Source organism: Pygocentrus nattereri, chromosome 2 (assembly GCF_015220715.1).
Source record: "Pygocentrus nattereri isolate fPygNat1 chromosome 2, fPygNat1.pri, whole genome shotgun sequence".
Lineage (NCBI taxonomy): Eukaryota > Metazoa > Chordata > Actinopteri > Characiformes > Serrasalmidae > Pygocentrus > Pygocentrus nattereri.
In genome coordinates this window covers 37,038,503-37,051,279 of record NC_051212.1, presented here as the reverse complement: position 1 = coordinate 37,051,279, position 12,777 = coordinate 37,038,503, and the positions used below count along the sequence as shown (strand labels likewise).

At 37.4% G+C, this 12,777-nt stretch overlaps 1 protein-coding gene across 3 annotated transcripts in view; it reads left to right on the top strand.

The window, feature by feature from the left end:
- LOC108437231 (macrophage mannose receptor 1-like) overlaps window positions 1–12,261 on the top strand; it is a 30,994-nt gene extending 18,733 nt beyond the window's left edge. For 2 of the 3 annotated variants that reach the window (XM_037543553.1, XM_017714191.2), the window contains exons 18-30: window positions 54–115; window positions 217–317; window positions 1,469–1,611; window positions 1,835–1,937; window positions 3,305–3,444; window positions 3,776–3,881; window positions 4,258–4,484; window positions 4,601–4,766; window positions 5,946–6,104; window positions 6,355–6,471; window positions 6,583–6,789; window positions 9,575–9,619; window positions 11,779–12,261. In XM_037543553.1, coding sequence (XP_037399450.1) covers window positions 54–115; window positions 217–317; window positions 1,469–1,611; window positions 1,835–1,937; window positions 3,305–3,444; window positions 3,776–3,881; window positions 4,258–4,484; window positions 4,601–4,766; window positions 5,946–6,104; window positions 6,355–6,471; window positions 6,583–6,789; window positions 9,575–9,619; window positions 11,779–12,011 — 1,809 coding nt within the window. In that variant the 3' untranslated portion in view covers window positions 12,012–12,261. The remainder of the gene's footprint in view (window positions 1–53; window positions 116–216; window positions 318–1,468; window positions 1,612–1,834; window positions 1,938–3,304; window positions 3,445–3,775; window positions 3,882–4,257; window positions 4,485–4,600; window positions 4,767–5,945; window positions 6,105–6,354; window positions 6,472–6,582; window positions 6,790–9,574; window positions 9,620–11,778) is intronic. The other variant, XM_017714192.2, reaches the window with a different exon arrangement.
- Window positions 12,262–12,777: the final 516 nt, after the last annotated feature.

Sequence of the window (12,777 nt, the reverse complement as noted above, 5' to 3'; positions counted from 1 at the left end):
GTGTATATTATGATTTGATCTGTCTGTGACAAAGTGTAGTTTGTGTATTACAGGTTAAAGAAGACCACAGGCCTTTTTATATTGGTATGAATATTGATATGGACAAGTCATTTTCGTAAGTCTGAAGAATGCAAGCCCATTCTCTGTGCACATGCAAACACATATTACTGAAAAAGAAGTATGTAGTTATGCATGCAACTGTTTTTTTTTGGCAAGGTGGATGGATGGATCACCAGTTGTATTCCAGGCATGGGCACAAAACCAGCCAGCCTTTTTGAACAACGAGGAGCACTGTGTAAAGATGGATTGGTTCTATGGTACGTCAGTCTTCCGTGTTGAAGCTACATTGAGATTGACCACAGCTACCAAACAAAACGGTACAAAGTGTAAAGTAGAAACTAGAGAATTTAATCATTTTAAACCCCATTTATGTAACTGTGAATCAAAAGCATTGCATCTGGCTGATGGAGCAAATTTAGCAATAGCTAAATGCTTGTGACAAGTATAGAGAATATGCATTATTGAGAACCCACCAAAATCTCCAGAAGCACACTTGTTTAGCTGGCAGCCAGTTATTTTAGTCAAATTTCATTTTGTCCTAAAATTTCATTCTGAACTTTGAATGAAATATTCAGTTTTAAATGTGTAATTTGAATTCCTGATATTAAGAAAAATAAAAAAACAGCTAAAACGGCTTGCCATAGTAATTGAAATTGTGTGGAAAAATGCCACATATTAAACTTAGTGAAAACTGCCACTACAATTATGATAAATTGGAAAAAAGCTTAAATTAAATTATAATAAATTGGGAAAAAGCTTAAGTGATTACCTATGAGCAACGAAATCCTAAATGCTACAAGTAACAAGTAAGATGTAACAATTACATTTTTAGATATATATGTAGTGTTTAAAGGCAAAAACATTTTCTAAAAAAAGAAACTTAGTTCCTTGAATAAAGTTGAAAGTATCTTATACAGTACCGAACACTTTACAATTTGCCAGCACTTCTTCTCTCAAAACTCATAGCTCAGATGAAAGTACTGCACTGGAAAAAGACACCGGTGCACTTATCACTGCCGTGCTGACTTTATGAAAAGCTCTTATTTACTATGCTGTGCAGTTTGCATGGAGGAGCGCTGTTACTGCCAAGTTTCCCAATTTTGCTGTTGTTCTTTTTTCATTTTTCTAAATTTATATTTTCAATCTTTCTGTAACATGAAAATCATATTGAAAAATAGGAACAATCATTGTGGCTCCCTGTTTCTTTGTCCTAATCTCATTCTTTCCCCCCACAAAAAGCAAGGCGCTCTTGGGTTGAATTCAGAGTGTTAGAGGATGAAAATTTCTGCAAAAACATGGCCTGGCTGAAACCCAGTTTGATATATAATATAATCTACACTTGCATACTGCGTGTGAAGATGTTTGTAAATTCTGTAGTCAGAGGAACAGATCACTGCTTTTTTTTCAGGACTTTGGGAAAGTGTAAACTGTGGTGAAGCGATACATTTTGTCTGTAAGCGAAGTGGCTCTGTCCCAGTGAATGCCACTGGTGCCCCCACTGAACCCCCCAAGGGAGGCTGTGCTCCCAACTGGGTGAAATTTCAGGAAAAGGTAATAGAGATTCTACATTAAACACATCAGACACCCTTAGTAACATATATCCTTGTTTATGTGTTCTTGCATAATATATATTAAACAGTGATAAGTAGTGAGCATGCTATGTTCCAGTGTTCTCTACACCACTGGATAAGGCCGCAGCAAAGTAATGGAACTTGCCTACAGTTTTCTCTCTTGGCCTTTGGTGTTATGCATGATAAATTGTGTTTGCTTACAGTGTTACCTGATAGGACTGGACATGAAAACATGGGATGAGGCCAGATCATACTGTAAACGCCTTAGAGGAAATTTAGCTTCCACTACCAATAAATATCAGCAAGGTCAGTAAAATCATCAAAAGAAAAATAGCTAACACTTTGTTTTGAATGTCTTCTGCAGATGCTTTGTCTTTTACTAATATTTGACTAAATATCTAATAAATTTACCTGAACTTGAAGTTGAAGGCATTAGATTCTATTATAGATTCTCTAACCTTAACTTCAACACAAACACAAAGCCTAAAAGTAACTTTAACCCAAATTCAATGGATAATCAACTAATGGTCACTAAGTAGTTTTACTCTTTGAGTGTCTATATGGACAGTCATGTGAAAAAGGATTTACACCCCAAGAAATGTTTGTTTTTTGACATGTGGGCATATCAGTATTTTATTGTCAGCAACTGACAAATAACAGAAAAACAAACAAAAAAAATAACTGAGATTTTATTTTTCTCTGTTGAAAAAGTAAGTACACCCCTGCCTTCAGAAACTTCCACTGTCCAATACTACAATGTTGTTTCCTGATTCTTTTGGGTTATTTTACAACATTCAGAACTGTCTTACTAAAGATACTCTTTACGTTGTTACTTTGTGGCTTCTGTTGCATGTTCACCACAAGTTCAAAATCATACAGTTCCCAAACAACTGCAGTGCACCGACTGAGGTATTTTTCAAATGGTTTGGAACAAAACTTGAGATCAGCTTAGCCCGCCACATGAAAATGAATGCGTTTTGAAACAGAGATGATGATAAGTCTGATAAGTATGATGACTTATATTGTAAAATTGTTCACTTGGTTTTCTTTTTTTGGCACTGCTCATGTTTTAAAGTTGCACCAGTGTTCATATAATCTTTTAAAAGATAACCTGTTCTTTCTTTTTCAAAGAGTAAAAAAACTAATGCATGTAGAGAACCAAAAGAAAGACCTTGCACATGCCTTGATAATGTAATGGTAATTAAAATATATCAAAAATAGGACAAAGAAATGAGCCCCTTGAAACTGGTGTTGTTATTCAAAGGGAGGCAGAGCACTAAGAAGTTGCAGTTAAGGCTGTATCTGTGTGATGCATCGTAGATTTACAAACACATTAACCAGGTTTTGAGAAGACATTAGATTGAGTAAAAATGGAATTGACTTTAATTAAAGTTCAGTATTTAACCCTGGAATTTAAATGTAAAACAAAGAGAGAATAAAAGTGAACCTATATAGATTACAAGAATTCAATTGAAAATTATGAGTTGCCAATGTAAAGGCTGAACAAGATAGTTTGAGCATTGATAGACTGTGGGATTGATTACTACTGGATGTGGTTGGTTACCGATTTTATCTTTAAAGTGATTTTTTTTTATATATATTATTTTACATGAACACTGTCCAGCCACTGGTTACCAATTGTTTAACAGGCTATGCCTCTTCTATGGTTGTAGCCTTTTTGATCCTAATGATGGATGAGGACACTCCAGATTTATGGACTGGCCTCAGTAATTTGGCGGGCAAAGGATTTAGATGGACAGATGGAAGTCCTGTCCGTTACACAGGCTGGGCCAAAGGAGACAACAATATGGGGGTATGAGCATTATACTATTTACTAGCTATTAATTTTCTTTGGAAAGAGGCATGTAAGAATGACTACATCAGGGGTGCCCAACCCACCACCCTGGAGAGTTCAGCTCCAACACACTTGGCTCTAATATTGGTGTGTTTTGCGTTGAAGCTAAACTCTGCAGCTAGGTACATCTCCAGGACCAGGATTGAACACCCCTGGACTACATGAAAAAAATAAAAATAAAAAATGCCACCTTTAATGATGAGACAGAAATGTCACTGCACTTTTGACCAGATGACCTTTGAATGTATACATACAACCCTGAATTAGGACATTCTGTCTTATATTGAAGGGTAATGTTTGTGTTGCAATGGGAAGCATGCAGAACCCTGAGCTGGGAACATGGGTGAAAAAAAGCTGCAAAGAAACCAGTGGTTATATTTGCAGTCGTGATCTGGGTAAGTTTTGTACATTATTTGTGAACATTTTGCCTTATTTTCTTTGTTTTCCATTGTGGGGCAGTCGTGGACTGGAGGTTAGTGAACTGACCATGTGACCTGAAGTTCACTGGTTCAATCCCAAGAGCCGACAGTACATGACTGAGGTGTCCTTGAGCAAGGCACCTAACACCTAACTGCTCCCCGGTTGCTGCGGATAGGGCTACCCACCGCTCCGGGCAAGTGTGTTCACTGTCCCCCAGTATGTGTGTTCACTAGTGTGTGTGCGGTTTTTCACTTCATGGATTGGTTAAATACGGAGGGGAAATTTCCCTGCTGTGGTCTAATAAGGGTCACTTAATCTTAATTCCTTATACGTTTTTGCTTCTACATTCAGATCATTCAATCATCCCAAGACCCACAGAAATGCCCAAAACTTTCAAGCGTGGAAATGCTTCTTTCATTCTCACCCAAATCAACTTGACCTGGACGGAAGCACAGCGTCTCTGTGAGACTGAGGGGGCAAACTTGGCCAGCATTCGGGATACCTCCACCCAGTCCTACATTGCTTTGCAGGTCTTTAAACTCCGACAACCCTTGTGGATCGGACTTAACAGTATGGAGGTATGTCGAATGTATCAAACAGAGAGGATAGAAATCTTGGAGGCTAAAGACCTTTTACACTGCTGGTAGAATTTCTGTCTGTGAAGCTGCTAAAATATGTTAATCTATGTGAACAGACACATGGATATTTCCTCTGGATCGATAACTGGCTGTTAAATATGGAAAGATGGGCCTCTAATGAACCGAAGAAGGACCATCCTTGTGTTTATGTGGATGTAGATGGAATGTGGAGAACTGCTCACTGTAACCAAACCTACTATAGTGTGTGTAAGAAAACATCAGGTGAGCTAAGGGCTTTGGACTGATTTCAACAGCAATGTAGTGCTGCTAGCATTGTTGAGTATTCCTCCAACAGCTGATTCAAATTGTATTTATATCTTATTCCACTTGCCTCTAAAGCTGACAGTATATGACCAAAGAATTAAACAGAACTGAATTTTAAACACACGCAATCACAAATGCTTCTCCAATGTGGGAGGAGACGCACAGGCCAACTAAACAGAGGTGAAAAGCTGAGATTTGCTACCAAAGTCTGTATATGCTGACTTTACTCTGTTTAACTGAATAGAATAGCAAAGTACAGAATTAATTAATTTATTTATTTATTTATTTTTGGAAAATGGGCTCTAGAGAGGCTCCATTGTCTTACCGAGTACACCGCTTGGTTTTAGCCTCAGTGTTCAGTGTTAGCAGTGCTGCTCAGTTCCTCAGCATTTCTGCTCAGTACATGGTGCATTTTGAATGAAACAAGTGTATTTGAAATTGTTCATAGAGCTGTCTATAGAGGCTGTGTTCATGTAGCATGTCAGTCAGATTGAGCGTTTTCATACAGTGTAATTATATAAATCATAGGTTTTGTTTGTACATGAGGGACTACAAAACATACAGTGCCAGTCATTAAAGAAGATTTCTGAAATTTGTACAGTGTGCGTCTGAATTTAGAAGACATTCAGTTATAACTCAGCCAAACAAAACCTTGAGAAGACCTAAACCCCACACAGAATAGCAGAGAAGGCCACTTCTAGATATGTAACTTCTCTCTACAAACCCACAACCCAACACTATAACACACAATTAACACATTCACACATCTTAAACCAAAAGCCCAAAAGCCCCTTCTGTAACACAGAGCAAGTTGCAGCCACCACAATGTGGACCAGTGATTAGGAGTTCAGTTATGAAACACGTCATTTTGCTTCAAAGCATCGTTTTGGTTCAACGTATGCTGCTAGCTTAAGAGGAAGGGGGAGTTGAGTGGGCAGACATCTAAACTGAGGTTCAACTAATGCCTTCTTATCATAGTACTCTACTGTAAAAACCACTCTGATTCCAAGAGCACACAAAAACAACTTACCGCCTCCTTCATGTTCATTTACAAGACCTCATTTCCTCTCTTCTGCCCAGAAAGCTTTTGCAATTGCTGTGAATCTTTAGCAATATTTAAAAATGTGACATTCACAGATGCAGCTCCAACTCCACCAGCTCAGTACCCAGGTGTGTGTCCTGAGGAAACCAATGATCATCCAAAGATGATATGGCTGCCTTATAGAGGGGACTGCTATGCATTTGCATATGGTTCAGAAACATGGTACACAGCTGGTCGGATGTGCATGACGAGAGGTGAGTGTCACAGTCAGTTTTGGGCCAAGATATTGGTCACATGATATGATATGTTAATTATCTCTCATAATTAATAATCTCGCTCGTTTTTCATAATTACATTGTCATGTAATTACACTGTTTGTAATTTTTTAGACTGCATGTTTGATAAGCGTAAGGCTTGACTATATGCTTAAAACATGTAATACCATGCTTACTGACTGCTTATAGCAAAATGTGGTGGAAATGCAGTGTTTTTACATCCCACCAGGAGCTAATCTTGTCAGCATTGAAGATACAATGGAGGCCAAGTTTATACAGAGCTACATCAAGGTCTTAGGTAGTGATTATACTTATTTCTGGATAGGCCTTTTCCAGAATAATGCAGGTAAAACCAAAATGAACTGTAAATCGTCATTCACTCAGACATACATTTGTATTTTGCCAAATGCAAAAGGTTAATGAAAGTAAATTGTTATATAATGTTTGGCCTGCACAGGAAACTTGCAGTGGATAGACAACAGTGTGGTGGATTACACTAACTTGGATGAACCTGCAGAGCCTGAATACACAGGCTATGAATATGAGCACTATAATTATCAAGAAAACAAATATGACTGTGCAGTTATTTCAACCACTACTACACTGTGGCAGATGCAGCGTTGTAGATCCACTCGCTTACCGTTCATCTGCAAAAAAGCCAAAGGTATGCTTCAATTTGATTCTGGGTAATACTTATAATCAGAAACATTGGTGAAGGTTGTATGTTTTAAAAAGGAGTGAAAAGTGATTACTTATTGATCATGGGAAATGTATGTGTTTGCAACTTATCATAAAATTCAGTATTAACTTGATAAACTGTCCATTTTTCTGCAAATTAATCTCTTCTGTCACTGGAGAGAAAAGCACATTGCTATTCTGTGTCTGCAAGCGACAATGCCAGAGCCATAGGGTGTCTGGAGCCATAGGGTACCATCCCAGTTAAACAAAATGAGATGGTCAGCCTGCCCATTTCTCTCAAAACAAACAGCGCCCTGTGTAAACTTAAAATTGTTCCTGGAGGGCAACATACTTTGGCTGCATCCATCATTTTATAACATGACTTTAAAATAGCAGCCCAAAATTTTTGCCTGATGCTTTTATTAGACGTCATACAGTTCAGTTAGCGGCAACTTCAAAACACTCAGTCTGTGCCCCAAACTGCTTACTACAGCACTAAGTAGTATATAAAAATAGCGTATCATCATTAGAAGTACAATATGTGAAGAATAGAAGTCTATGTCTCAACATACAGCCTCACTTTACCTTAAATTTCATAGAGAGCGAGACTGTGAGGTACGTTTAATAATGCATATATGTCTTAATGAAATGTCTACAAGTTGACCGGCTTTGAGACTAGGTTTTTGAAAAACTGGTAAAGCGTCATGGCTTTTTAAGTTGCTGAAGTTTGCTGCAAGTTTCAGCTGGTGAGCTATTTGAATTTCTACTTACATTGGTTACAAACATACTGGTCTAAGCACTTACACAGGCTTCCTATTCTGGAGTTTCGTATTTTAATTTTATGTTCCACCTTAAAGTCCTCACTAATGCTACATAATTTAAGGTGGAACAAAAAAAGTCAAAGGAACTGACACAGAAGAAACTGACGTCATGAACAAATTCAAAATAATTTAGCTGTTTTAATAATAATATATGCCCTAATATATTCCCAGGAAAATGTTATGAATCACTGTTATTCTGTGCCACCCCAATAAATTCACTGGTTCTAAACTATTTGCCCCATTGTGAAAGTTCTGCCTATACCCCTGGGGAGCAGGAATATTTGGTGGTCATTCTGACAAATTGCTAATAAGCTAGGGGTCAAGAAAGTCTTTCCACAGGGACCCTGCAATGTCTCTTAGGTCAGTAACCCTCCAAGTTCACCAGATATAATAATCTAGTGGCCTGAATCTGGGAATCCAGAAAGGCCCAGACTACGTAAGCCAGTTCCTGACATTCCTGCCCTACAGAAGACACAAAGAATTAAAATTCATCTTGGTGTAGATGCTTAGTTGTTTCCGTAAAAGTTGGTAGCCCCTTTAAAAGGATGAGGCAGCACACTTTAAATAGTCTGCCAGTAATAAGCACAATAACCTTGAAACTTTGTGTAGGGATCAGATCAATTATAAAATCAGCAGCTATATGTGATCATGGTCTATGAGGAATAGGCAGTGGTTCTAACAAACCAATTGATACCTATCAAGTTTGTTTACTCTGAGCACAAATTATGATTATGTGAAGCCTTCACATAATCCATAACATCTCTATCTGGAGATGGCCGCCAAAATTTACTTCTTATCAGAATGGTAGTTCACTGGATGCCCAAATTCCCAGGGCTCAGCAATGTATGGATCTATTGGTGAAGGGAGTGTGAACAGTCTGGGATACATATAAATTGGAGAGAAGAAGGTTGAAATTCTGTAGCTTGAGCGTGTTGAATTTTCTCCCTGATGTCCCAGTGATTTCCCAGGATGATTTTACATGACTGTGTGTTTTGGGCAGTGTCATGGAAATGGGAGAGAGCATCTGACTTTACGCAAAGTTTAGCCTGGTATGGATTAAAGCACTTAACAGCCTTTAAGTGTTCACAGTTGTGATTATCAGTAAAAATGTATTCCTTTCATTGTGGTCAGTTTTCCTGAGTAGAATGCGTTTCAGTTGAGTGTCATGACATTGTGAAAAGACTTCCCCATGCCTGCTTCAGAGCTTCTACTATGAAAGGCAGAGAAGTGCCAGGTTGAGAGGTTAACCTCTCTTTCAACAGGTTAAAGGCTTTCAAAGCTAATTCCTGTCACGTTGAAGCCTTATATCTGTGAGTGAGATGTGAGTGGAGTTGCTATGGTACTGAAACCATGAATGAATCCTAGGTAGAAATGAGCAAATCTCAAGAACCTTCGTAAATCTTTAGTGGACCTTGGTTGACTCCATTCTAGGATTGCTTTAACCTTCAATTCAGTTCTTCCAAGGTATCTTTGAGTTACTGATTGTAGGATCTCTTTAGTAGCAACTGACTGTATGTCTTGCCAGCCACTGGATCCATAGGAGGCAAACTATATTGTAACACAGGAGACTCAAAAAGTTTAAAGGATCAATGTGCGTTATTTTTAACAATTGCTCACAAAATACAATCCAATGGTCAGTCTGTTGACCAAGTTCAGGTTTAGTCATACAAAAGGTGGTAAAGGCAAAAATTCCAGTCCTTGTGTTATCAGAGGTAGATCCGACAGTTCTATCCATGTCCCAGTACTGTGCTGTGTCATCAGTCTGAAAAGGTGAAAAGCCAGTAGACCGCCGACTTGGGCACAAATATATGAATATGGCACAAAATTCTCATATTTTGGTGGTTTTCCAAAGTACCAAGTAATGTTATTGCTTGAGTAATATAATGTCAGTGCACCTGTGACCTAATTGGAGTATTAAACTAATCTGTTCTGTTTCACTGGTCATTCCAGAGATCAAGCCAACCACTGAACTGACACCTACAGGTAATAATCCAGGTGATGCAGATTGAATCTTTTGTTTGCATTCTTTTTTTCTGTTTTAAAAGTTAAATAAGGAGACAAACTTTGATATTAAATCCTTCACATAACTCTTTGATCAATGTCTTTATGTTTGCTTAATGTTAAATATTAATAATGTTCAAATGCTGTAAGAAAAGACAAAGGATACATTGTGGGATTAGACTTATAAGGTGTAGTATAGTTTATTACTTAGTTTTTTTCTTGACATAAATATTTCTGAAAGCAAAAGTTGTAAACAATAAAAAGATAAATGTTCATTTTTGAATAATCACATGCTAGATGCTGTTAAAAGGTTCTGTCTATAGTCTAATCAGTGCAACTAAAGAATGTATCAAATTCTTATACTAATGTAGCCCAATACATACTATAATATTTACTTGTCGTTGTCTTAATCATGTGATCGCAGGGTAATGTTGAAAAAACCCTGTCAATATAACTCACACACTCCACATATAAAAAGGTCAGATAGGAAGATTGTTAACATAATAACAATGAAAAACAAGACTGATACATGCTATGTGAACGTGTTCCTTGGGATGAGTAAGGTATAAAGTGAAGCCACAATTAAAATTCTTGAGACTCACCAAAAATCATCCCAACACTTACATCTCATGTACAAAATTACTGCACCACCATTCATAGTATTCATAATATCATGCAACAGAACAGTCACCATTTTCATTGCCAAATTCAAGTCCTTTCTTCAAGTGCAATGGCAGCCTTATAGGAAAGTCTGTCCACTCTGTGACTATCTTGACAATGCCTAAACATTAAGTAATATGTAAAAAAGTGCAGTACCATTAAAATGCACTTATTAGTGAAGTATGTATAGAAATGCGGTTTGGAACAGAGCATTAGATCAGCCAGCAAGATGTTTTCAGCCGTCCAGCAGCTCCAGCTTTGCTCTGCTGCTTATTAAAAATTTCCATATGAAAGTTCAGTGGTGCGTTAGCTGTTTGTATATGTAGGCTGATGTTGGTTTCTTTACCTTCCACCTCTGCTAGTTAAATACTTAGACAGTTACTGAGTAATAATTAATGCTTAATAATATTTAATAAATTGGTAATTGATGGCTTTTTAAGTGAAAGTTTAGTGGTGCAAGAGCTGTTGTTGGTTGGATGTTGGCTGATGGTTGGTTTTTTATTCACCACTTTGTTTTTTGAGAATTCTGTTCTAAGTTCAATTGCTGCTCTATTTAAGAAGGAACAAAAGAAGTAGCTGTTTTTATTAGTTTTTGTGAAATCCCATGTTTTGGAAAGTTATGAACCTAAGACGTGTGTAGGTTATAAGAATCAAGTCCTCCAGTCAAGCTAATTGTTTTATTGCGACTGTATGCAAGTGTCCACATAGCTTCTCATCTTTTTGTGGTCATTCTGGCTATTTTACTTGCCCTTCATCCACTGCTGGATTGTAACATCAGAATGACAAACTGAACTATGTCCAACTTGCCTACCAAAATGGTGGCAGGGTGTTCTTAATGACAGTCAAATGCTATGAATACCGTTCCACTTCCCACCTCACTTGTCTTATATAAAGAGTTGGGCTCTCAACTCTTCACCCCATTAAAAAATGCCAGTCCATTTGTTGGCGGAACAGCAAATCACTGCATGCAATTCATGTCAGCAGTTATGTGATCCGTGACAATGTTTTTCATAGCTTCAAATGATCAGTGGAAGTCTAGTCACAAATAATCAATTTAATGACCTTACAGGCAAATACACATTAGATATCAATTAATGGTTGAGTAATAAGTAAGGACTGATTAATTATCAGAATATAGAGACTGCTGATTATGTGGATGTGAAGGAAGGTGATTAGAAAGGCCCAAAGACCGCAGAGATGAGGCTGAAATGCACATCTATATTTACTCTGTAACAGGTATTCAAATTAAAGTCACAAAGTAAAAATACTTTATTAGAAATGAACTAAGTAAAAGTACTAGGATTTAATTCTATTAAAAAGTATCATTGGAGTGAAGAATATATTCAAGTACTGTAAAGAGAGTAAATGTAATCTACTTTCTACCTCTGCTAATTACTAAATACTTGATCAGTTACTACTAATTGTGACCCTTAAGGTAAAGTGTTACCTTGTATTGCATTAAAGTTTCAATGTTCTTTTCCCTGGTTTTGCAGTAGGTAAAGCTGAAACAGGCAGGCCTTTTAGTGGAGTGGCTGTGGCAGTGGTAATTGCAGTGCTGTGTTTGCTGGCTGGGTTGGCGTATATCTATCACAGAAGCTCCACAAAACAGGCGGCCACATCTGAGCACCCAATGCTGGACACTGGAGAAGCTCTGCTTCCAGAGGACAATGATACTAAAGTGTTGGTTGATCAAATAGTGGTTAATGAAGAAGAACCTGCTTCGTAATCAGTGAATGCACGTATATATAGTGTCGTATCTGATCTGCCAGTACAATAAAAGAAGTTTTTTATAAAAGAAATATATTTTGCTGGATTTTGCACTGCTAATCGTACTACTTCCAATATTCGTTTTACTTTTTTTAACCCCACAAGGGGTTTGGATAGGCAGGTAGTCCTTTAGGGTTTGAAGAATTTGTCTTGGACAGTGGAAATGTAGTGATGTTGCTAAATAAACTACTGTTTTCATTCGATTTAAATCAGTGTTGTGTATTTACTTTCAAAGGATATCTTTGATATCCTGAACTGGTGTTTCTGACCAGTGAAATCAACCCATAAAATATCCATTTATTCATTCATTTATTCATTCATTTTGTGGTTGAAGTGTGGCTTAAACCAGAAATGAAGAACTGAAAGTGGGTTTGTTTATCGATTCTACCAGACTGCAGGGTAATCAAGTGGTGCTGATGTTAATAACATAATAGTGGAATAGTGGAATAACAGAACACAATACAAACAAGCCAATCAGCAGTCTGGATTTTGGAACAAGCATACTTATTGGCTCATTGATGTTGATAAGACTCAGTATTTAGCACTCAATGTCATTTTTTGGTATTAATTGACATGAAATTTTGATATTTGGCATAAAATATTTCCTTTGGTACTATAACAGTTTTACATTTTGATTCCCACCTCTAGTTCTAGCAGCCATAGTACTAGTGCACTCTGTAGTTCTAGTTACAGGCTGTAGTCCAACTGTTTCTCTGCATATTTTG